The 26,478-nt window shown below is 38.0% G+C and overlaps 2 protein-coding genes across 2 annotated transcripts; both read right to left on the bottom strand.

Moving 5' to 3' along the window:
• Positions 1 to 12,773: 12,773 nt before the first annotated feature.
• Positions 12,774 to 13,436, bottom strand: LOC138910326 (uncharacterized). The gene has a single exon (XM_070201557.1). It carries the CDS (start codon positions 13,434 to 13,436, stop codon positions 12,774 to 12,776), a length of 663 nt encoding a protein of 220 aa, XP_070057658.1.
• Positions 13,437 to 23,988: 10,552 nt separating this feature from the next.
• Positions 23,989 to 25,025, bottom strand: LOC138910325 (uncharacterized). The gene is made up of 2 exons (XM_070201556.1): positions 24,795 to 25,025; positions 23,989 to 24,690 (listed from the first exon to the last, which is right to left on the bottom strand). The coding sequence occupies exons 1-2, from the start codon at positions 25,023 to 25,025 to the stop codon at positions 23,989 to 23,991; spliced, it is 933 nt and encodes a 310-aa protein (XP_070057657.1).
• Between the last annotated feature and the right edge of the window lie 1,453 nt (positions 25,026 to 26,478).

The raw sequence follows: 26,478 nt of genomic DNA, 5'->3' as shown, positions 1-26,478 counted from the left end.
TCGAGCCTGAGTTAATCCCCCTCAAGAAGCTACTGCCCTAACCTCGGACTGAACTGGGGCGACCGGCAACACAGGTATAACCTCTGGACCTGGTCAACCTAGACCTGCTGCTTTGGGGTGCGGGCGGCGGGAGTCTGTGCTCTTCCCTCGACCTGAGATGTGGCAGGATCAAGTGGAATCAACCCTGCCTGAGCCAAAGTGTCGAACATGCTCAGAAACTGGACGAGAGTCTCCTGAAGTGCAAGGGTAGTAACATGCGTCTCAGGTGCCTGATCTCCAATTGGAGCTACTGGTGGCTCTTCTGTAGTAGCTCGTGCAGGTGCTCTGGCTGCACCACGTGACCGTCCTTTGCCTCTGCCCCAACCCCGGTCTCTCGCGGCTCTCGCACGGGGTGTGGGTGTCTGATCATCAGATCCAGTTGTGGGTGTCCTTACCAACTGTGAGAGAATATAAAGACAAAGATTTAGATTTCCAAAGTCAAAATATTTGCATGATAAGGAATCAAAGAAGTGAAACTTTTCCTAACTGTTCCATAGCCTCCCGAAGATAAGCACAGACGTCTCCGTACCAATCTGCGAGACTCTACTAAAATTGCTTGTGACTCATAACACCTATGAACCTAGAGCTCTAATACCAACTTGTCACGACCTCAATTTCCTTTCGTAGGATGTCGTGACGGCACCTAGTCTCTAAGCCTATGTAAGCCTAATAAACATGCGGAATAACTAAAATAATAATTTAAAATCTCAAAACTTCAACAATTATATAAAATAAAGTCTGCAACTCAACATGTATAACTCCCAAAACCTAGCGAAATATAAGTCACAAGCTCTATGAATATCTCTATACAATAGTGTCTAAATAAGTACAAGGAAATAAAATAATCCAGGTGGAGGGGGACTCCGAGGCCAGTGGACGCTGGCAGGTATACCTTGAAGTCTCCATGCACGGACTCTACTCACTAACGCCCATACTAATAGGAAGTACCTGGATCGGCACAAAATGATGTGCAGAAGCGTAGCATGAGTACACCACAACGGTACCCAATAAATTCCAAGCCTAACCCCGGTAGAGTAGTGACGAGGTCGGGTCAAGGCCCTACTGGAATAAATAAAATACTGAACAAGTGTAAAGCAGTATAATAATGACTGTGATGAAATTGAATCACCATTAGCATATCAAGGTCAGTTACACGGAACTAAGGCAAATAGTGCAACATGGAGAAAACAATCTATAACAAGCTAAGGAAACAACAACTAAAGACAAGTACAAAAATGGAGAATTTGCCAACAAGAGTCACTACCGAGGTACCGCCTCGTAGTATCAAATCACAAGAATAAATCACAATCTTTCCTTATATCACCACGGGAGACTTTATATTTAGTTATGAAAATTATTTTCTCGAAATAACATCTCGCGGTTTAGCCCACCTTATCACACCACATGACTTCTAGTAGTTCCCCTACTAGCCACACGTATCAAGCCCACCTTATCTCACCACATGCGTTTCAATATCACAATGTACCACATATCGCACCTCAAGTGCGCAATATCACAACTTGCTAGAGAAACCAAACAATAACAGAAATTTCACAATAAAAAGCCCATAGCTCAACCACAAAGTACATAAGAGTCTCAATAATAACAACCGAAATGAACAACTCAATAGAATGCTATATCACAACTAAATACTTTGCCTCGATGTGAATCATGACTTTCGTATATCAATACCAATTTCAATCAACAGGATATTCCACGATTTAACAACTTCAAGTAAAGAGTCTAACAATTAAGTAATGAATACAAAATAAAAGAAACAAGAACGTCAACTAAATATGTAGGGCAATTAGCATGTAAGAGAATAAGACAAGTAGACATGTGAAATAGACTAAGAATGATGAATATAACATGTTAAGATAACTCAATTAAGGCATGAAAGGAATCTACATAGCTAAAACCGATAATTTCCGCATTTAGCTAGTGTACACACTCGTCACCTTGCGTACATAGCTTCCACACATCACAATTATCACAAACAACACCAATCCTAAAGGTAATTTCCCCCACACAAGGTAAAACAAGTCACTTACCTCAAATCACGCTAACTCAATCCACTAGTAGGCCATTCCCTCGATTTTACAACTCCAAATGGCTCGAATCTAGACAAAACAACTTCATATTATAAACATAAACCATAGGAAACTAGTTCGAATAAAAATATTACGATCTTTGTAAATAAATAATGACTATAATGAAATTGATTCACCATTAGCATATCAAGGTAAGTTACATGGAACTTAGGCAAATAGTGCAACACGAACAAAACAATCTATAACAAGCTAAGGAAATAACAACCAAAGACAAGTACAAAAATAGAGAATTTGCCAACAAGAGTCACTACCGAGGTACCGCCTCGTAGTATCAAATCACAAGAATAAATCACAATCTTTCCTTATATCACCGTGAGAGCTTTTTATTTAGTTATAAAAATTATTTTCTCAAAATAACATCCCGCGGTTTAGCCCACCTTATCACACCGCATGACTTCTAGTAGTTCCCCTACTAGCCACACCTATGAAGACCACCTTATCTCACCGCATGTGTTTCAATACCACAACGTACCACATATCGCACCTCAGGTTCCCAATATCACAACTTGCTAGAGAAACCAAACAATAATAGAAATTTCACAATAAAAAGCCCATGTGGCACAAGAGTCTCAATAATAACAACCGGAATGAAAAACTCAACAAAATGCTATTTCACAACTAAATACTTTGCCTCGATGTGAATCACGACCTTCGTATATCAATACCAATTTCAATCAACAGGATATTCCACGATTTAACAACTTCAAGTAAAGAGTCCAACAATTAAGTAATGAATACGGAATAAAAGAAACAAGAACTTCAACTAAATATGTAGGGCAATTAGCATGTAAGAGAATAAGACAAGTAGACATGTGAAAATAGACTAAGAATGATGAATATAACATGTTAAGATAACTCAATTAAGGCATGAAAGAATCTACATAGCTAAAACCGGTAATTTCTTCATTTAGCGTGTGTACACACTCGCCACGTTGCGTACACGGCTTCCACACATCACAATTATCACAAACAACACCAATCCTAAAGGTAATTTCCCCCACACAAGGTAAGGCAAGTCACTTACCTCAAATCACGCTAACTCAATCCACTTCTAGGCCATTCCCTCGATTTTTTAACTCTGAATGGCTCGAATCTAGACAAAACAACTTCATACTATAAATATAAACTATAGGAAACTAATTCGAATAAAAACAATTATGATCTTTGTAGAGAAATAAAAAGTCAACTCAAAAAGTCAACCTAGGCTCGCATCTTGGAACCCGATCAAAATTACAAAATCCGAACACTCATTCGATTACGAGTCCAACCATACAAGAATTACTCAAATTCGACCTCAAATCGCCTTTCAAAAATCAAAAATTTGGTCTAGGAAGTTCCTACAATTGTTTCCCAAGTTTCCAACTCAAATCCCTAATTAGATGATAAAAACAATAATAAATTCGAGTAATTTAACCAAAACCATGTTAGGAATTCTTACCCCAATAATCTCTCTGAACATCTCCCGAAAATTCGCCTCACACTGAGCTCTCTAAGTCCAAAGTGTGAAGTATGAAATGAACCCATGATTTCAAACTTAAGTTCTTTTGCCCAGTGACTCCTTCTTCGCGAACGCGGAAAATGCCTCGCGTTCATGAAGCAAAAAAATGCTGCCGCCCAAATTTACTCTTATGTGAATGCGAGAATCCACTTGCGAACACGATGATTAAAGCTCCCAAGATTCGCGATTGCGATGCCACACTCGCGAACGCGTAGACCATCCGTGTGAGGTCTCCCTACCCCGCCTTTCCTCTTCGCGAACGTGACTCCCTGTCCACGATCGCAGTGCACAAAATCCTGACCATTCGCGAATGCATGGCCTTCTTCGCGAACGCGAAGGGTAAATCTCCAGAAATCCTTGAAGACTCTACGCGAACGCGGGAACACCTTCGTGAATGCGTAGAAGGAAACCAAAACTTCAGCAATTCCTCAATGCTCTGAAATGCGTCGAACATGGTCTGAATTACACCCGAATCCCCCGGGACCTCAACCAAACATACCAACAAGTCCTAAAACATCATACAAATAAGCTCGAAGTGTCAAATCACATCAAACAACACTATAATCATAAATCGCGTATTGATTCAAGCCTAAAGAACTTATGAATTTCTGAATTCTAAAACTAATGCCGATTCATACCAAAATAACTCCGATTGACTTTAAATTTCGCACACAAGTCATAATTGTTATTACAACCTATTCCAACTTCCAGAATCAGATTCCGACCCCGATATAAATAAAGTCAACTCCCGATCAAACTTTCCAATATTCCAAACCTTCAACTTTCCAACTTTCGCCAATTCACGCCGAAATAACCTACGGATCTCCAAATCAACATCCGGACACACGCTTCAATTCAAAATCACCATACGGAGATATTGGAGCCGTCAAAACTCCATTCTGGAGTCGGCTTCACAAAAGTCAAACTACGGTCAACTCTAACAACTTAGGACTCCAACTTAGGGACTATGTGTCCCATTTCACTCTGAAACTCATCCGAAACCAATACCAAACACCCCGGAAAGTCACATAGTCACAATGTAGCATAGAGGAGGAAATAAATAGGGGATCGGGGCTAAAACACTTAAAACGACCAGCCAGGTCGTTACACTATAGCTTTTAAGATTCAGACTTATCCATGCTAAAGTTGTTTTTTTCTTTCCTAAAACTTCATACTAAACATGCTGATGTTTTGTCCTGCAGTTTGTAATTTGTAATGAATTTTTCCTATACTTCAGACTAAACATGCTGAAGTTTTTATATTCATTTGCTAAAACTTCAAACTAAACATGCTGAAATTTTATCATGCAGTATGTAATTTTCTAATGAGTTTTTGCAAATCTTCAGACTTATCCTTTTAGGATTGAAGTATTACTTTATATATATGAATAGTTCATGTAGAAAGGTCTGTAGTTTTTATTATATATGTGTGTGTTTTGTGTGTGTGTGTGCATGTGTTAAAGATATGCATTTCACTTACAGTTTTCTCTCGCTGAAGTGGCACTTTTTAGAATGCAACCAAACCTATAAACTGCCAACAAAAATGAGGGGTTTGTACTTCAAGAAATATATAATCGAGTATTTTTTAATCCAAGAGCTTATTTTTTGTGTGTGTGTGAAAATAATCACATTTTACATATATCAATCAATAATGAAAGTCTAAATTCAGAATATCTATCTTCCTTTAAAATGAACTTTTTTTCCAAGGATTATTGAACGTTGGAGTATTTTTCAGCATGTTTATTGGATTATGGATGAGGTGATGGAGAAGACACGCAAGTTGTTCTGTTATGCCCAATTTGTTTACAACAACTGCATTTGGTAGATTTCAGTCGTAATGATTCAGTCGCAGGGATATACCTCCTTTTTTGTCTTCTTCCTTGTAGAATCTCTATATCGGGAGGTTTTGTGATTTGAGATTCTACATTTTGTGGTATATCCCATGAATTCTGATCTCCCATAGTAGTGACATGCCCTTCATATGTTTTGAACCATGTTTCCCTTTACTACCATTTTGAGCAATAATCAGATTTCTGCAAATATCTCTTATTGATAGCAGCAATTGCGTGTGGACAAGGCAATTCATCAAGTTGAAATTCCAAGCAGTCAAAAGTTCTTTTCTTTAAGTCCGCAATGAATTTCATTCGTTCATTATTTATTCTAAACAACATTGAATCAAGGTTGAATACCTAAGAAGGAATAAAAAGGTAAAAAACTTTATTAATGTATTATGGCTTCAAAAAGAAAAAGTATGAAGTTTTTTCTCTGTACGCAGTAAATAACGTCAGACATAAAAAGCTAAAGTAATTATGCATTAGTTAATTACTTCAGACAAAACATGCTATAGTTAAGCAAAATATGTCACGACCCAAAATTCCAACCTGTCATGATGGCGCCTATCTCGATACTAGGCAAGCCGATAATCTCAATAAACCAAAACTTCTCTTTAAGGTTGAAAATATAATATTTAAATACAATACAAACACTCCCCAAAACCTGGTGTCACTGAGTACATAAGCATATAATATGAATACAAGTCTGAAAAATATAGTCCATAATAGTCTGAGACCAAATACAGTAAACAAAGAGATAGAGAAGGATAGACAAGGTCTGCGGAACACGGCAACTACCTCAAAATCTCCTGAAAATTCACCGCGCGAAAGGATCAACACCCGCTATGTCCGGGAACACCTGATCTGCACATGAAGTGTAGGGTATAGTATGAGTACAACCAACTCAGCAAGTAACAATAATAAATAAGGAACTGAAGACAGTAACGAGTTACACAGTTATGGTTCATTTCCAGTAATTCCAGCAAAAAATAGACATGCTATCAAATCTGGCAGTTTAATGTCAAATCAATTTTCATACAGTTCCTGTTCATGTAATCCGTATATCAATAATCTTTCAGAGATTTCATAACAATGACAGATAGCAACTAAGTGCAACAACAAATGGAAATAAAGTACAACCTCTTAGGACAACAATCACTCACTGGACTCCCAGCCCTCATCACTCCCTGGGCTCCCAGCCCTCATCACTCACTCTCAATGGGTACTCGCGCTCACTGGGGGTGTACAGACTTCGGAGGGGCTCCTACATCCCAAGCGCAATAATCTACACAGACAACTCACGTGTTGCACGGACAACTCACGTGCCATAATATAAATATCTGGATCCGCACGGCCAACTCACGTGCTGCACGGACAACTCACGTGCTATAGTATAATATAAGGATCCGCACGGCCAACTCAAGTATTGCACGGCCAACTCACGTGCCATAATATAAAATAAGGATCCGTACGGCCAACTCACGTGCTGCACGGACAAATCACGTGCCATAATATAAATATATGGATCCGCACGGCCAACTCACATGCTATAGTATCAATATCTCACAATCAGGCCCTCAGCCTCACTCAGTCATAAATTTCTCTAGTCTCTCGGGCTCTCAATAATCATGAAATCAACCCAAACAACAATGATATGATGTATCAATAATAATAACAGAGACTGAGATAAAATATGCAAGTAAAAACTGAGACTGAGTACATATAGCATTTAGTAGGCAATTCAACAAGTACGTGACCTATGTGGGTCCCAACAGTACTATCACATAGCCTAAGCATGATTTCTAATATGATTTACAGTCAAATTTTATCAACACATAGAGAGCATATAGCTAACAAATAATTATTCAACTTTACAGTTTCCTGGGACGGACCAAGTCACAATCCCCTCGGTGCACGCTCACACGCCCGTCACCTAGCATGTGTGTCACTTCCAAAATAATCGCATGATACCAAAATCCGGGATTTCATACCCTCAGAACCAGATTTAAAACTATTACTTACCTTAGAGCGTGAAATTCTTTACTCTGCTATGCCTTTGCCTCGCAAATCGGCCTCTGAATGCCTCGAATCTAGTCACAAATAATTCGTTTCAATCAATAAAATTTATTGGAATTAATTTCATAAGAAAATGCTAATTTTCCATTAAAATCTGAATTTTAGCTCAAAATTCGCATGTGGGTCCCACGTATCGGAACTCGACAAAAGTTACAAAATCCGAAAACCCATACAACCACGAGTCTAACCATACCAATTTTATCAAAATCCGACCCCAACTCGACCCTCAAATCTTCAATTTAAACTAAGAGGATTTTCAAACTTTTCCAACTTAATTCGCCAAATAAATGATAAAAATTAACCATGGATTCGGGTAATTTAACCAATATTGAGTTAAGAACACTTACCCTGTTATTTTTCTTGAAAAACTCCCGAAAATTGCCTCTTCCCGAGCACAAATTCGTCAAAAACTAAAAATAGGACGAAGTCCCATTTTCACAACTTAAACTCTCTGTCCAGACCTCTCTTCTTCGCGAACGCGACAGGTCCCTCGCGTTCGCGAAGCACAACTCGACTGCCCACAAATCTTACCCTTCGTGAACGTGACCATGACTTCGCGAACGCGAAGCTTTACCAGCTCATACCTTCGCGAACATGAACGCCACCTCGCGAACGTGTAGAACAAGGACCTAGGGGTCCCAATAGCCTCACTCTTCTTCGCGAACCCGACACCTCTCAAGCTTTAGCGATGCACTCACACAGACCATACTTTCGCGTTCGCGTCCTCCCCTTCGCTGACACGAAGAACAAAACCTCACACTCAAAAAACACTCTTCGCGAATGCGAGGGCCCACTCGTGAACGCGAAAGAGAAAATCAAAAAAATACAGCAACAGATATCAGCAATCTCACCAAGGCCAAAAATGATCCGTTAACCATCCAAAACTTACCCCGAGCCCCTCGGGACCTCAACAAAATATACCAACAAGTCCTAAAACATCATACGGACTTAGTCGAATCCTCAAATCACCTCAAACAACGCTAAAACCATGAATTACACCCCAATTCAAGCCTAATTAACTTTGAAATTTCTAATTTCTACAAATGACTCCGGAACATACCAAATCATGTCCGATTTACCTCAAATTTTGTGCACAAGTCATAAATATCATAACGGAGGTACTCAAATTTTCAAAATCGGATTTCGACCCCATTATCAAAAAGTCAACCCCCCTGTGAAACTTCCCAAAAATTCAACTTTCGGCATTACAAGCCTAATTCCACTACGGACCTCCAAATAATATTTCGGACACGCTGCTAAGCCCAAAATTGCCATACGGAGCTATTGGAATCATCAAAATTCAAATCCGAGGTCGTTTACACATAGGTCCATATCCGGTCTAATTTTCTAACTTAAATTTTCAATTATAAGACTAAGTGTTTTATTTCACTCTGAATTCCTTTCGGACTCGAACCCACTAACCCGGCAAGTCATAAAACAACTATAAAGCATAAATTGAGCAGTAAATGGGGGAACGGAGTTATAATACTCAAAACGACTGGCCGGGTCGTTATAAAATACAATATGAAAAACTTCAGATATGTATTTTTCTGTAAGTAGGCATCCAATGAGATTATAAATGCTGAAGTTAATATATATACTTACTAACATTTTGCAAGCTAGGTCTATCTTCCTATTCATCTCTTCTTCTGCCCATATTGATACTTTGTGAAAAGTTTCATGTGTTATTTTTTTCCATTCATAAAACTACTATCCCAACTTTTCTTGGATAAATCTAACATTCTTAAAACAGGCATCTCTTTCGCTTTTAGTAACACGTAATTCATTGATTCTACCATATTTATTGTTAGCATATCATGATGTCGTCGTGGGAACCTCGATCGAGCCCATCTCTCTGGTGGCTCTTCCATTATATAATTGTATGTTTTCTTTTCAACATTTTAGATCTAGAACATTAACTGATTAAAATATTCACGTCTGTAGGACCTTGCAGTGCTTTGGAAGAGATTTATCACCATGCATTTTGCATGTCTTTGCTTTAAATTCTTCTCAAAGTGATAGAGGCAGATACTATGGTGAGCTTCAGGATAAATTTGTCTAATCCCATGTGCGATCGATTGGTTTCTATTTGATAAGAAAATCAGTTCACCGTGGATTTCAATTGCTTTTCTAATTTCTCCGAAGAACCAAATGTATGCGTCATTATTTTCTGAATCTGCTACATCAAAAGATAGATGAAAGATTTTATTGTTTGTATGCTTTGATAGATCAACAGATATAACACCATGATAGTTTGACTTTAAAAATGTTGCATCTACTACAACCACGGGTCTACAGTAACGCCAACCAGCTATTGACGCCGCAGGAGCAAAGAACATGTAAGAAAACCTGTACAGGTGAAACACAAAAAATAAATCATAAGGTGTGAAGTTTTCAAATAGGAACAGTTGAAACTTCAGACTGATGGTTATTATTTTTTTGCTTACTGATTCTGCTGATCTCTTTTTATGCTAGTGTATATCCCTGAGTTTCTATGCACCATCATGTGTAGATATGAAGGAAGAATCTGGTTGTTCTCTTTTGGTGTTCCTCTTATATAAGCAATAGCTTTTTGAATAGCACGTCATGCCTTGTGATATCCAATGTCAATTCTATTTTTTTTTTATTTCACTTTCTATAGAGGCTGGTGTAACCTCAATCTTTTTATCCCGAACATGTTCTAAAATTTGCTCACTTATAAAATTTGATGTAACATGCTTCTGATCGGATTTTCTTGCATCAGCTGAGCATTCATGGTTGTTATGAAATTTTATCACCCTAAAAAGTGTGGAATCTTTGATTCTGGTAGCACGTACATTCCAACCACATTTCTCCACGATGCATTTCAGCTCGTATCTCTTTGAAAATAATCTAACAACAGTGAATTCAACTTTCTGGTTTATCTCCAAGCTACAAAAATATTTAGTCACGCTCTTCTTGTTCTCAAAAATTGATCCTACTTTTATTTCCTCAAGCAATGTATTGTGCCTAAGTATTTTATATAGTGAAGATTCTTTCAGCTCTCTACTCACTCTTTTTCTTGATTTCTTAGAAGCAGTAGAAGTTTCAGTAACTTCTTCAATTGTATCTGCTATTATCGGTATATTTTCTATATTTTTTTTTATCTTGGTTGTTGCTTATCATTACAGGAGATAACAAAAAAAATTGTTGGAATGTGTGTTGGTTGTCTATTTGCATTAGTTGTCCTTCTTCTTGTTGGGCCTCACCAAACTGGTCTGAATTTATTGTAGTGGCAGGTAATTTTTGCAGTGTTCTAGATTCTGAATCGACTGTAATGTTAGAAGGTTGTCGCTCGTTGTCTACTTCCATTATTGGATGTTCTACTTCATGTTGATAATCAACAAGTTATTCGGAATCTATTATATGTGCAAGAGATGGTTTAAATGTTGTAGATTCCAAAGCAGTTATACTGTCAGAAAGTAGTTGTATTTTTTCGATAATAAAATGATAATTCTTGAAATCTGAATCAGTTGTTAACAAATGTATACATGTTCTGAGTTCTTCATCTAAAGTTATAAGCATCCCTTTGCTTGTCTTTAGTTTGATATCAAACCATACTTTTAGTGCAATTTGGTTGCATTAAAATCTGTGACTTCACCAATTTTCTTGAGAAAAGTGTTGAATGATACTTGTTTATTAACCAGAATAAGTTTTATATCATGATCCAAGTAGTTGTAATCAAAATTTTATCTCCCATTGAAAGTAATAAAAGGCAAATCGAACTCATCCTACAGTATGAAAACTTCAGCATGTTTAATGTGAAGTGTTAGGAATGAACAAAAAAACTTCAACATAGATAAGTATGATGTTTAGCAAAAACTTATTAGAAAATTACATACTGCATGACAAAATTTCAGCAGGTTTAGTCTGAAGTTTTAGCAAGTGAACATAAAAACTTCAACATGTTTAGTCTGAAGTTTAGGAAAAAACTCATTACACAACTACAAAGTGCATGACAAAACTTCAGCATGTTTTAGTATGAAATTTTAGCAAATAAATTAAAAATAGTTCAGCATGCATACGTCTGAAGTTTTGCAAAAACTCATAAGAAAATTACAGACTGCATGACAAAACTTCAGCATGTTTATTCTGAAATATTAGCAAATGAATATAAAAACTTCAGCTTGTTTAGTCTGAAGTTTAGAAAAAGACTCATTACAAAACTAGAGACTGCATGACAAACACTTCAGTATGTTTAGTATGAAGTGATAGAGAATGAACTGAAAAACTTCAGCATGTATAAGTCTGAAGCTTAAGAAAAAACTCATTTACAAAATTACGTACTGTAGGACAAAACTTCAACATGGTTAGCTTTATATTTCACTGAAATTTCAGAATTCAGCGTGAAACAACTTTATTTTATATCCTTCACGCATTAAATTTAAAGTTTTGAAAAGTTTTTAAAGATTTATAAGTGAAAACTTCATGCTTATCTGTCAAACAACTTCATGCAAGTGTGATTTGTAAATGACCATAAGTGAAAATAACTATAGGCTTTAATTGAATTCAGATTTTGTTTTTAAGTTCAAAACTTAAAAAGCATAACGAATTATGAAAATAATTCCAGAAACATATATCATGAAGTTAAATCAGTTTCACAATCTAATGCGATTCTGAAGATGAATTTCAGTACTTATAATGTGTTTTGTAATTTTGAATTCTAAAGATGAATCTGGTTCAAGTTTCTGATTTTTTGATAAAGCTGCTGAGAGGAGAGGAGATCTTCGACCAGGGTTTAAGGAGATCTTTTGATGAGGGAGGGAGTGATAGAGGAGATCTTTTTCACGAATGAGGTTGCTGATCACGCGATTAATGCGTGATACATATTTTATATCTTTTGTGAGGGGTATAATTGTCATATTATTACAGATTTTTGATCAGCTGGCTACCAAATCAATAATTTTTAAAAATAGGGTACAAGTTAAAAGATAACACAAATATAGAACACGACCGCAAATTACCCAAATTAAGGAATATGAATTACCTTTTGCAGAATTGGGCTTGCATCCAGGCGTCAAGCTCAATGAAACGTAGCATATACACGACGAATTAATAAACCAAATTAAGTAACAATTGCATTCGGTATATTCCCAATTTTTCTTTCAAAATTGTAGGATGCTACGACATTGTGAATTTATATTTATCATTACATTTTGCCATACTATAATTTTATTTTTCAACAAACAACTTTACTATATTATATAATAATAGCTCTCAAAGAGTCAAAGGATGCAACTGCATCGTTTATAATCCAACTAGGAAAAGTAGAAACCCAATTAATTCTATGTAATAGCAAAATAGAAAACTTGGCTAAATTATGTGTCAAAATATTCCAAGATCTAGGAACATATTCAATATTTATATCTTCAAAGGAATTCATCATCTTCCAGATATCTTCACAAGTAGTCTCTATCTCCCATGAGACCACTATCCTTTTTTTTATCATATCCATCACATTTTTTGCATCTGATAGAATATGCACCTTTGACCATCCATTTTCTCTAGCTTTTTCCAGAGCTTCACGAATTGCTAGTGCTTCAGCAGTAATGGCTTTCCCAACAAATTGAATTGTGGTGCCAAAGGCTTGAAGCAAATGACCATAGCTATCCATAGCCGCCACTCCAATGCTTGCCATCTTCTTTTCCAATTGTAACCCAACATCTGCAAACATAACAACACCATCTTGTGCCACAGTGATATTTTTATTATCAGAACAATCAGATGTGTGGGAAGGAGAAGAGATAGTAAACATAGAATTTTCATATTCATGAAAATCAAAAAGTGCTTTGTTTACAATTTCATTAGGTTCACATATATCCCCATAAAAATTCAACAAATTTCTATTCCAAATTTGCCACATAATTGAAATGCTTAGTTTAACAATTTCAATAGAATCAAGATATTTATTAGCATTAATGAAAACATCATACCACCACGCAGCAAAATCTAAAGTATGTTCTAAGTTAGGCCAATTAATAGGACTTAATTTCCAAACTATCTGAGCTTTATGATATCTAAATAGCATATGATCAATAGTTTTATTTTCTAAGCCACCAACCTTACATACTTCACATACATGCCTTAAACGTTTTGAAATAGTATAATTAACAGGTAGCACATTCAAAATACATTTCCTAATAAAATGTTTATATTTGTTCTTAATGTTCAAAGACCATAAAAACTCCCAAAAAGCTTTGGAAAAAGAGTGATGACTAGATTGAGGTCTAGCATTGTTACCATCTTTACATCTTGCAATTTCTTTAGCTAAATGATAACCTGATTTAACCTCATAATTACCTGATTTAGAATAATGTCAAATAATTCTATCCAAAGAGCCCGTAGTAGAGATGGGGATGGATAAAATAGCATGAATATCATCAATACAAAATAAATTTTGAAGATCGTGCAACTTTCAAGTATGCGTCTGTTGATAAATAAGGGCATTAACTTGCAACTCTGTATTCACTTGCGTTTGATAATGTTGCAGTCTAAATCCACTAGAATTAGGAATCCAAGGATCAATCCATACCTTAATATTTTCACCTGTTCCTACCCTTCATCGAATTCCTTTTTGCAATAGCTCTCTTCCCCAAATAATACTTTTCCAAACCCAATAACTAGATGATGAAATAGTAGCTTTAAGGAAAGAATTATTTTGAAAGTACTTACTTTTGAGAATTTTAAAGAGTAATGAATCTTGTTGAGTTAAAATTCTCCACGCAAGTTTAGTTAATAAAGCTTGGTTAAAAGATTTTAAATCTCTAAAGCCAATACCACCTTTTGATTTTGCTAAACAAAGATTTTCCCATTTTTCAAAATGCATTTTCCTCCTGTCCTCATTTTGCCCCCACCAGAAATTAGAAAAAATAGTAGTAATCTCTTTGCATAAGCTATCTGGGAATTGAAAACAACATAAAGCATAAGCCGAAATCGCGGATAAGACAAATTTAAGCATTACCTCTTTTCCGGCTGGACTTAGAAAATTATTTTTCCAATCCTTAATTTTGTCCTCACTCTATCCTTAATAAACTCCAACATTTTCTTCTTAGATCTTCCAACTACTGCAGGCAAACCGAGATAAAAGCCTAAGTTATTCCTTTGTAGTTGGCCTAGCTCTGCAATAATACCATCTTTATCACTTTCAAGAGTATTTTTACTAAATATTATCGTTGATTTATCCAAGTTCACCTTCTGTCCAGAACATTCTTCATAAATATTTAAAATTTTAGAGATATTAGTAGCATTTTGGATATTAGCAGAACAAAAGATAAAGAATCATCCGCGAAAAAAGGTGATTTACCGCAAGTCCCCCTCTAACTAAACTTAGACCTTAAATATCCCTTTGGCATTCTGCATGGTTTAATAGTCTAGAAAGACCTTCGGCACATATTAAGAACAAATATGGTGACAAAGGATCACCTTGTCTTAATCCCCTGGTAGGTATCACTTCACCAGCTATTTGCCCATTTATGTTAAACTTGTATGTAGGTGTAGTAATACAAGCATAATCCAAGTGACGAATGTCTCACGAAAACCCATTTTCAGAAGTAATTGTTGGATATAAATCCATTCAACACGATCATAAGCTTTAGCCATATCCAATTTCAAAGCCATGTATTTGTTATTACCTCTTCTTTTATTCTTTAGGATATGTATTAATTCATGAGATAAAACAACATTGTCTAGAATTTGTCTTGATTAGGAGAAATTATCTTAGGTAAATATGTTTTCAATCTACCAACAATAATCTTAGAAATAATTTTATAGATAGTTGAACACAAACTTATAGGTCTATATTGACTAATACCACTTGGATTTTTCACTTTAGGGATTAACGTTATAAGAGTTTGATCCCATGAAGGGAGAAGGTAACCTAACTGGAAAAAACTTTTAATTGCTGCACATAAGTCAACAGAAAGAATATTCCAATATTTTTAAAATAAAAAAGGAGTCATACCATCTATTCCTAGTGCTTTGAGAGGATGCATATTAAATAGAGCTCTTCGAATCTCATTATCAATAACATCTTTAATAAGACTATCATTTATAGAATTGTCAACCAAAAGAGGAATTAAATTCAAGATGGAATCAAATTTTGTTGGTTTAGAAGTAGTAAATAATAGTTTATAATATCTTTCTACTTCCTTTACAATATCAACTTGATCGGAGACCCAATGACCATCATCTAATTGGAACCTTTAATACTATTACATTTTCGTCTCTGAATGGTTTCATATGGAAAAAGGATGTATTTTTATCTCCTTCATGAAGCCATAAAGCTCTAGACTTTTGTTTCCAGTATGCTTTTTCATCTCTGTAGGCTTGTCCTAGTTCCTTACGAAGTAGTTTCAGCTTATTAATGTCGAAATTAACAGTATCTTTTCTTAGTTCATTTATCCCCTATCTTTAATACCTTGAATTCGCTTCTTCGAATTTTCCTTACCCACTCTTAGCCAAGCTAACAAAGATACTCGACACTTTTTAATTTTGAAACTAATTTTTGATTGTTCAAAACCTCCCAGATGACTATTCCACGTTTTCTCTATAATATTGTTCACTACTTCCTTCCCACTCCATCTTTTATCAAAGTAAATTTTTTTTTTTCTTTTAATAGAGCTAGGCTCCGTGTTCATTAATAAAGCCGTATGATCAGAAGCCTCCGTTTCCAAGTGAGTAACATGTGCCAGATTAAATTCTAGTCTCCATCTCGGGGAAGTTACAACTCTATCAAGTCTTTCTTGAATAGTACCGTCATTTACTCTAAAGCACCACCACGTCCAAGGTTTTCCATTAAAACCTAAATATACAGCCCCAACATTCCGTGAGAAATCTCTAAAATAAGTTGTTTCTCTAATCCTACCTCCCATCTTTTCAGAATTATCAATAATATCATTAAAATCTCCTGAAATTATCCACAATGAACCCCAATTATTAGAACTACAGATAAGTTCTTGCATTTGACTTTTACGAATAGCTTTATCAGTACTTAAATACACAAATACATACCAATATTTATAATCCGATAAAGTATCGTGCATATAAGTTTCAATATAAAATGAAGATGAGTTAGATTGACATACCTGAACATCATTGTTCCAAAATAAGCGTAGTCCTCTAGATAATCCTATGGGATCCACTATGTGTAACGACCCGACCAGTAGTTTTGAATATTATAACCCGTTCCTCCATTTACTGCTTCTTTATGTGTTGTTCAGCTGTGTTGAGTTATATTGGGTTAGTTGGTTCGGGACCGGAGTAGTTTCAGAGTGAATTGAGACACTTAGTCTCTTAAGTAGAAACTTAAATTGGAAAAGTCAATCGGATGTTGACCTATATGTAAACAATCTCGAATTTGAATTCCGATGATTCTGTTAGCTCCGTTAGGTGATTTTGGACTAAGGAGTGCGTCCGAAATGTGATTTGGAGGTCCGTGGTAGAATTAGGCTTGAATTGGCGAAATTTGAAATTTGGCGATTTCGGTCGGCAGTGAAAAATTTGATATCGGGGTCGGAATAGAATTCTGAAAGTTGGAGTAGGTTCGTAGTATCATTTGTAATTTATGTGCAAAATTTGAGATCATTCGGACGTGGATTGGTTGGTTTCGGCACTAGTTGTCGAATTTGAAAATTTAGAAGTTCTTAGGCTTGAATCCAAGGATAATTTGATGATTTGGTGTTGTTTTGAGTGATTCGAAGGTTCGACTAAGTTGGTATGTTGATATATGACTTGTTAGTATTTTTAGTTGAGGTCCCGAGGGGCTCGGGATGATTTCGGATAGGTATCGGGGAGATTGGACGTTGGAAATGCAGCTGTAGCTGCTGTCCTGGTGTGTCCGCACCTACGGATTGGGCACTGCAGGTGCGGATGGCATGTCGCAGATGCGGAAAATGAAGGCCTGACATTGAGCGTAGGTGCGGAAGAGAGGATTGCACCTGCGAGCCCGCAGGTGCGAAGGGGCATCCGCAGGTGTGAAGCTTAGCGTCTAAGTGACTTTCGCATATGCGCACCTGGGATCGCAGGTGCGAGAAAGGGCCCGCAGGTGCGGAATCCCTGGGGCAAATCCTATATATCACACTTCGCGAATTTTGGTGCGTTCTTCACCATTTCTATTCGGTTTTTGGAGATATTGGTAGAGATTTGAAGAGGGAATCAAGAGGGTTTCGTTGAGGTAAGTTACTTGAGCCCTAATACTTGTATATATGGTGATTTTCTGTTGTTTAATCATGGTAATTATTTAAAATGAGGGGTTAGGGCTTGGAATTTTTGGGGAGTAATTTAAGGATTTGAAGGAATAAACGATGTCGGATTTTGATGAATTTGGTATGGTTAGACTCGGGAGAGGACAAGGTTTATTATTCTGCCATTTTGGACTGATTTCGAGAAATAGTCCCGGGGGTCGGGTTTTGGTCGGTTTCGGATTTTTGGCATAATTTGAAAGTTTTTCTTGTGGAATCATTCCATTAGCGTATATTGATGGTATTGTACTGATTGTGAATAGATTCAGAGCATTTGGAGACCGAGTCTAGAGACGAGGGCATCCCTGAGTAGGATCTTTACGTTGTTAAGGTAAGTACCAGTTTTAACTCTGGCTTTGAGGGTATAAACCCGGAGATTTGACATCACGTGATTGTTTGGAAGTGATACCCACGTTAGGTGATGAGCGTGTGGGTGTGCACCGCGAGGTATTGAGACTTGGTCCGTCCCGTCAGGCTGTGAGGCCTAATGGCTATTATCTGTGGTTATGTGTTTATTTGTTATTGAACTTATTTTCCTTCATGTTAGAGATCATGCTTAGGCTTTATTTATGCTCACATTATTTGTACTCAGTCATAGAAATTATTGTACATGTTTACCTCAATCTCTATTATTTGCTAATATGCTGTGATACTTGATGTGGGTTGTGTTCCCTTTTTTGTTGATGATGGTGAGGCTAGTAAGGTACATGATTGAGTGAGGCCAAGGGGCCTGGTTGTGAGGATATTAATACCATAGCGCTTGAGTTGTCCGTGTAGCACGTGAGTTGACCGTGCAAGTCCAGGTATTGATACCATAGCGCGTGAGTTATCTGTGTAGCACGTGAGTTGACAGTGCGGATCCAGGTATTGATATGATGGAACGTGAGTTGTCCGTGCTTAGAGTTTAGGCTTTGGGAGCCCCTTCGGAGTCTGTACACACCCCCAGTGAGCGCAGAGTGTTGAGTGTTTTGAGTATTGAGTACTGAGTGCGAGTGATGAGTGATGGAGTGACACTGCTGCGAGGTTGTATTTATTTGTGTTGTTGCTACATTTATCTGTTAAACTTCTTTGTGGCATTTACTGAGTTATGGAATTTACTTGTTTATTTTTAAATTGTGAAAATAAATAATTGAACTGTTTTATTTAGCTCGTCACGATTGCTCAGTTCCTTAGTTATTTTTGTATTGCTGAGGTGGTTGTACTCATGCTACACCCTGCACTTTATGTGCAGATTCAAGTGAGTTAGAGCGCGACGATCGTTGAGTTCAGGCCAGCTATCTGTGGAGATTGCAAGGCAGATGCTAGCATCCGTAGGACCTTGTTACTCCTTTTATCATTTCTTCTTTTGGATTGTATTGACAATTAGACAGTTTCATTTCTTAGTTCATAGATTTAGACGCTCATGACTTAGTGACACCCCGATGTTGGGGCTCATTTCCGTATTTCAAAAATTATATTTAGAGTTGATTTAGTTTATGAGAAATTCCAAATGTTGAAATGTTTTATTAAATTCTTATAATCGGTTTAGTAGTAATATTTTGGGAAATAGGCTTGCCTTGTAACACGATAGGCGCCATCACGACCATGGTTATATTTTAGGTCATGACAAGTTGGTATCAGAGCCTAGGTTACATAAGTCTCACGAGTCATGAGCGGGTTTAGTAGAGTCTTGTGGATTGGTACGGAGACGTCTGTACTTATCTTCGAGAGGCTGCAGAACCCTTAGAAAAATTTCACATTCTTGGATTCTTATCGTACGTTATGTGTATTCTAGTAACTAAACATCTGTATTTTATTCTCTCACAAATGGTGAGGACTCACGCTACCGGTCAAGAGAGTCAGCCACCAGCTTGGTCCGCGAGAGGCCGAGGTCGCGGTAGAGGTCGTGGTAGGGGCAGAGGTGCAACCCATACAACAACTGGGGTTGTACCTACAGATCGACTGGTTATCCCAGATCAAGACCAGGTTCCAGTTGTTGATGCACCACCTCAGGCACCACCTGTGCCTATTGTGATTCCTGGCCTTCAGGTGGCCCTAGTTCAGATTCTGACAGCGTGTACCGGCCTTGCTCAGGCGGTCTCTATTTCGACGGCCGCAGCTACTCTTCAGGCTGGGGGAGGCACTCAGACTCCCGTCGCTCGCACACCCGAGCAGGTTATTCAGGGACTTCAGACACCGGAGGCACCACCAGTCCAGCCGGTTGCAGCTGCACAGGATTATGTGGTTCCTTCTATGCCTGAGGATGATCAGTGTAGGCTGGAGAGGTTTGGGAGACTCCAGCCGCCACCTTTCAGTGGCACAGAGAGAGAGGACGCTCAGGACTTCTTGGACATGTGTCGGAGGATACTCCGTACTGCTGGTATTTTGGAGACTTATGGGGTCTCATTCACTACCTTTCAGTTTTCTGGGGTTGCACTCAGATAGTGGGATACTTACGAGAGGCGTAGGCCTGTTGGCGCAGCACCCATTACTTGGCAGCATTTCTCCGTTCTTTTTCTGGAGAAATTTGTACCTGAGTCCCGCAGAGAGGAGTTGCGCAGGCAGTTTGAGAAGCTTCGCCAGGGTGAGATATCTGTTACACAGTATGAGATGCGGTTCTCCGAGTTAGCTCATCATGTGGTCTGGTTGGTTCCCATAGACCAATAGAGGATCAGGAGGTTTATAGATGGCCTCAGTTTTCAGCTTCGATTGCTTATGACCAGGGAGAGAGTATCTAGGGTTACCTTTGATGAGGTTGTCGATATTGCTCGACAGATTGAGATGGTTCGAGGTCAGGAGAGGACTGAGAGGAAGGCTAATAGGCCTCGTGGTCAGGGTGGTTCCAGTGGTGCTCCTCAAGGAGGTCAGTTTCAGCAGGACCAGTTTCAGCAGGGTCACCCATCATTCAGTGCATTGCCAGCACAAGGTTCTCATTATGCCTCGCCCGCTCAGGTATCATCGGGTAATTCTTTTGGGCATCAGGAGCAACCGTTTCATCAGGGGAGGGGTTGTTTCGAGTGCGGGGATTTTTGTCACATTGCGAGATATTGCCCTAGGATGTTGGGTGGGACTCCGCAGCGGAGTACTCAGCCTCCGACTACAGCACCAGTTATGTCACCACCCGCCCAGCCAGCTAGGGGTAGAGTTCAGCCAGCTAGGGGCGGAGCCTAGTCACCTGTGGACCGCCCGAGAGGAGGAGGCAGATCTATGGGGGTTCAGGCCCGTTTCTATGCCCTCCCAGCTAGGCTAGACGTTATTGCTTCAGATACTGTGATTTCAGGTATGTTCTTCTGATTGACTCGTTCGAGGACGAACATTTATTTAAGAAGGGAAGAATGTAACGTCCCGGCCAGTCGTTTTGAATATTATAACCCCGTTCGCCCATTTACTGCTTCTTTATGTGTTGTTCAGCTGTGTTGAGTTATATTGGGTTAGTTGGTTCGGGACCGGAGTAGTTTCAGAGTGAATTGAGATACTTAGTCTCTTAAGTAGAAACTTAAATTGAAAAAGTCAACTGGATGTTGACCTATGTGTAAACGATCTCGGTAATGAATTCTGATGATTCCATTAGCTCCGTTAGGTGATTTTGGACTTAGGAGTGCGTCCGGAATGTGATTTAGAGGTCCGTGGTAGAATTAGGCTTGAATTGGCGAAATTTGAAATTTGGCGATTTCGGTCAGCAGTGGAAAATTTAATTTTGGGGTCGGAATGGAATTTCGAAAGTTGGAGTAGGTTCGTAGTGTCATTTTTTATTTGTGTAAAAAATTTGAGGTCATTCAGACGTGGTTTGGTTGGTTTCGGCACTGGTTGCCGAATTTGAAAATTTAGAAGTTCTTAGGCTTGAATCCAAAGGTAATTTGATGATTTGGTGTTGTTTTGAGTGATTCGAAGGTTTGACTATATAAGTTGGTATGTTGATATATGACTTGTTGGTATTTTTTGTTGAGGTCCCGATGGGCTCGGGATGATTTTGGATAGGTATCGGGGAGTTTGAGTGTTGGAAATGCAGCTAGAGCTGCTGTCCTAGTGTGTCCGCACCTGTGGATTGGGAACCGCAGGTGCGGATGGCATGTCGCAGATACGGAAAATGGAGGCCTGGCATTGAGCGCAGGTGCGGAAAAGAGGATCGCACCTGCAAGCCCGCAGGTGCGAAGGGGATACCGCACGTGCGAAGCTTGGCATCTAAGTGACTTTCACATATGCGCACTTGGGACCGCAGATACGAGTCCGCAGGTGTGGAATCCCTGGGGCAGATCCTATATATCACACTTCGCGAATTTTGGTGCGTTCTTCACCATTTCTATTCGGTTTTGGAGCTTTGGGAGAGATTTGAAGAGGGAATCAAGGAGGTTTCGTTGAGATAAGTTACTTGAGCCCTAATACTTGTATATATGGTGATTTTCTATTGTTTAATCATGGTAATTAGTGAAAATGAAGGGTTAGGGCTTGAAATTTTTTGGGAGTAATTTAAGGATTTGAAGGACCTAACGATGTCGAATTTTCATGAATTTGGTATGGAAGAGGACAAGGTTTATTATTCTTCTATTTTTTTTACTGATTTCGAGACGTGGGCCCGGGGGTCGGGTTTTGGTCGGTTTCGGATTTTTGGCATAATTTGATAGTTTTTCTTGTGAAATTCATTCCATTAGCGTATATTGATAGTATTGTACTGATTGTGAATAAATTCAGAGCATTAGGAGACCGAGTCCAGAGACGAGGGCATCCCTAAGTATGATCCTTACGCTGCTAAGGTAAGTAACAGTTTTAACTCTAGCTTTGAGGGTATAAACCCGGAGATTTGACATCACGTGATTGTTTAAAAGTGATACCCACGCTAGGTGATGAGTGTGTGGGTGTGCACCGCAACGGATTGAGACTTGGTCCGTCCGGTGAGGCTGTGAGGCCTAATGGCTATTATCTGTGGTTATGTGTTTATTTGTTGTTGAACTTGTTTGCCTTCATGTTAGAGATCATGCTTAGGCTTTATTCATGCTCACATTATTTGTACTCAGTCATAGAAATTATTGTACATGTTTACATTAGTCTCTATTATTTGCTAATATATTGTGATACTTGATGTGGGTTGTGTTCCCTTATTCGTTGATGATGGTGAGGCTAGTGAGGTACATGATTGAGTGAGGCCGAGGGATTGGTTGTGAGGATATTAATACCATAGCGCGTGAGTTTTTCGCGTAGCACGTGAGTTGACTGTGCGGGTCCAGGTATTGATACCATAGCACGTGAGTTGTCCGCTTAGCACGTGAGTTAATCGTACGGATCTAGGTATTGATATGATGGCAGGTGAGTTGTCCGTTCTTAGCGCTTGGGCTTTGGGAGCCCCTCCGGAGTCTGTACACACCCCCAGTGAGCGCAGAGTGTTGAGTGTTTTGAGTATTGAGTGCTGAGTGCGAGTGATGAGTGATGGAGTGACACTGCTGCGAGGTTGTATTTATTTGTGTTGTTGCTGCATTTATCTGTTAAACTTCTTTGTGGTATTTACTGAGTTATGGAATTTACTTGTTTATTTTTAAATTGTGAAAATAAATAATTGAACTGTTTTATTTAGCTCGTCACTATTGCTCAATTCCTTAGTTATTTTTGTTACTTGCTGAGGTGGTTGTACTCATGCTACACCCTGCACTTTATGTGCAGATTCACGTGAGTTAGAGCGCGGCGATCGTTGAGTTCATGCTGGCTATCTGTGGAGATTGCAAGGCAGCTGCTAGCGTCCGCAGGACCTTGTTACTCCTTTTATCATTTCTTCTTTTGGATTGTATTGACAGTTAGACAGTTTCATTTCTTAGTTCATAGATTTAGACGCTCATGACTTAGTGACACCCCGATGTTGGGGCTCGTTTCCGTATTTCAAAAATTATATTTAGAGTTGATTTAGTTTATGAGAAATTTCAAATGTTGAAATGTTTTATTAAATTCTTATAATCGGTTTAGTAGTAATATTTTGGAAAATAGGTTTGCCTTGTAACATGATAGGCGTCATCACGACCATGATTAGATTTTGGGTAGTGACACTATGATAGCATGCTCTGTATTCAGTTGTCTTTGAACCCGCAATACTATTCTTTCCTTGTTCTTCGTTTCACTTAAGAATATCATACTTGGGGAGTGGAGACGAATTGTCTCCTTCGGAAAGGGAATTGTCAAGGACCCCCAGGCCTCGGCAATTCCACACCAGTGTCTTCATTGAGAGGAGGGAGGCCATTTTGGGCTGGCCTCCCGCTCCACCATCTGTTTTTGCTTTTTTTCTTTTATAACATTAGCCAAATCAGTAGTTGCTTCATCGTCCGCTTTACCAATCGAACTCATAATTGTCTTTCCTTTTAAGCCATTCTGTTCAACCTCAATAACATTTGCTTTCCTCGCTGGTTGTGTATCAGTCGAATCAGCACCCTCATCCAGATGTATCAGGCTTTTACTGGTTCCTTCACCATTTCTGCCCACGATTTGTGTCGGGTTGCGATTTCTAACCATAGTATTACCTTCGTTGTTAGTTGTCCCTCCTTGGCGTCTCAAATTTTCAGAGAAAAGCGCATGATTTTCTGCCCTTAGCCATGGTCCAAACTGATCGCCCTTGATAGTACCAGCACGTATGTCCTTCTCTTTTTGTACACAATTTTTATCGTTATGTCCAAGCATACCGCAGTAGTAACAAACATAGGGTAGATTTTCATATCTTAATTCGATCCATTTAGTTTCGAATCCTAGATTAATCAACTTCTCTCTGAGAAGCGGCTTGTTTATGTTCATCATAACTTTGAGTCGCATATGTCGCCCCTCTCTACTTCCAGTTTCTGGAATAACAATATCAACAGCACCTCCTAGCGCATGCCCTATTTTACGTCCCACATCCTTCGACATCCAGTGTAATGGTATATTCCATACCTGAACCCACATATTGCATACGTTAAATACCGGAGAATCACTCTCCAAACCTGGCTCCCAAGGATGAATATTGAGAAGGTAGCGATCATACAACCATGGGTTACCAAAATAGACTTTTTCCATACTTTCCATCCTGCTGGATTTCCCCAAGCCAAAAGCATGGAATTCTTAACACCTTGGAAGTTTGCTTTTTTATCAGAAATTACCTTTCCGAGTAAACTTACTTCACAGTCTTTCATACTTGATTGAATATCTGGAAAATCAAGTGCAACAGCATTTGTTTCTTCTTCAGAAAGGATGAATTTATGAAAGCGATTAGTTATTTCATCCTCCATCGTTCCAGTGTGGTCTCACTCTGTTTTAGGATAATTTAGATAGCACGTCTGTAATCCAGTTGGCTACTACTATAATATAAGACACATGAATATTTGGATAGTATTTGGTAGATAAACAATAAAGTTACAGAAAGATGAGTAAAAAAAAGATTAACGCGTCAATTGTGATCGGTTATTTTAGGATGTGAATGAAGAACGTGGATAGAGAATTATGGATAAGGTGGTTTTTCAGCAGTTATCTTCAAAGGCTGTAGCCTCATTGAGAGGATAATGCTCTCACGTACAGAGAGCAAAAAAAGCCCTCAGTTTAGACGAGGGAATTGCCATACTATAATCTACGGTTGGGAATTGCCATACTATAATCTACGGTTGGGAATTTTTCATCCTTGTGTGGTAATTTTTTCTCTTTTTTCATCTTCATTTGAGCAAACTTATTGTTTGTCTTTTAATTTATCATTTGGTGTATGCATATAATTATTTTATAGCAAACTATTTTTATTGATTGATAAACTAAAAGTATTAGTAATACTTAATTATCTGTCGAATCACACATGTAAAACCTTCTAAAAATCATAGTCAATAAAAGCTAAATTCATCAAGAATAAGAAAAAGTCACTAGTTTCACAGTGGACGAGTCTATTCCAAATTCCAACGGCCACAATATTAAATTATTGTAAGCGAACCCAAATATATAGCTCATAAAAAGAAAAATAAACAAACTATGGGGCAAAAGGTTGGAAACACCTTCATAATTAGTCTCACAATTGAAACATAATAAATCACTAGAAGCCATTACGACAGGTCCCACCATGAAAACGAAAAGAATATATATTTTTTTTTCGTAAATTAAAAAATATTCTACTACGTATTGAATATTTGTATATCCAATATGGCACCATCATCATCAATTATCAACATTTTAAAATAATCTGCTACATTCTCTTAAGTAGTTTACAAGGATAAATTATCTTGTATAAATCTAATTAAAAAAAAAAACTAAATTGTATCCAGAAACAAAAGGAAAACTGTCCCATGTATTTTATTAAAACCTTAGATAAACTTTTAATTTTATGATATTTTCTTCGATGAGTCTCGGAGTAGCCTAACGGTTATTAAGGCAACAACCTTAAAAGCAAAAGGTTCGAGTCTAATAATGAATACGTTAGGTTAATTCCTCTCTTTGTCTGGATGAACTAAATTACTCCATGCGACCATGCTTGTACTAGCAGAAATTCAATATTAAATTTTTTTTGGAGCTTCGTTTTAAATATATTTTTCTTAGATTCAATCAAGTATTGTACGAATAGTTACTAACAAGTACTTTACTTTAAATATATTTTTCTTAGATTTAACCAAGTATTGTACGAATGCTTACGGGTAACCAGGGCGGATTCACCCCTTTAGGATGGGTGGCATGGCACCCGTTAAGATGATAAAATTATCATATACTTAT

The sequence above is a fragment of the Nicotiana tomentosiformis genome, chromosome 4 (genome assembly GCF_000390325.3).
Source record: "Nicotiana tomentosiformis chromosome 4, ASM39032v3, whole genome shotgun sequence".
NCBI classification, from domain to species: domain Eukaryota; kingdom Viridiplantae; phylum Streptophyta; class Magnoliopsida; order Solanales; family Solanaceae; genus Nicotiana; species Nicotiana tomentosiformis.
This window is presented reverse-complemented; position numbering and strand designations above follow the sequence as displayed.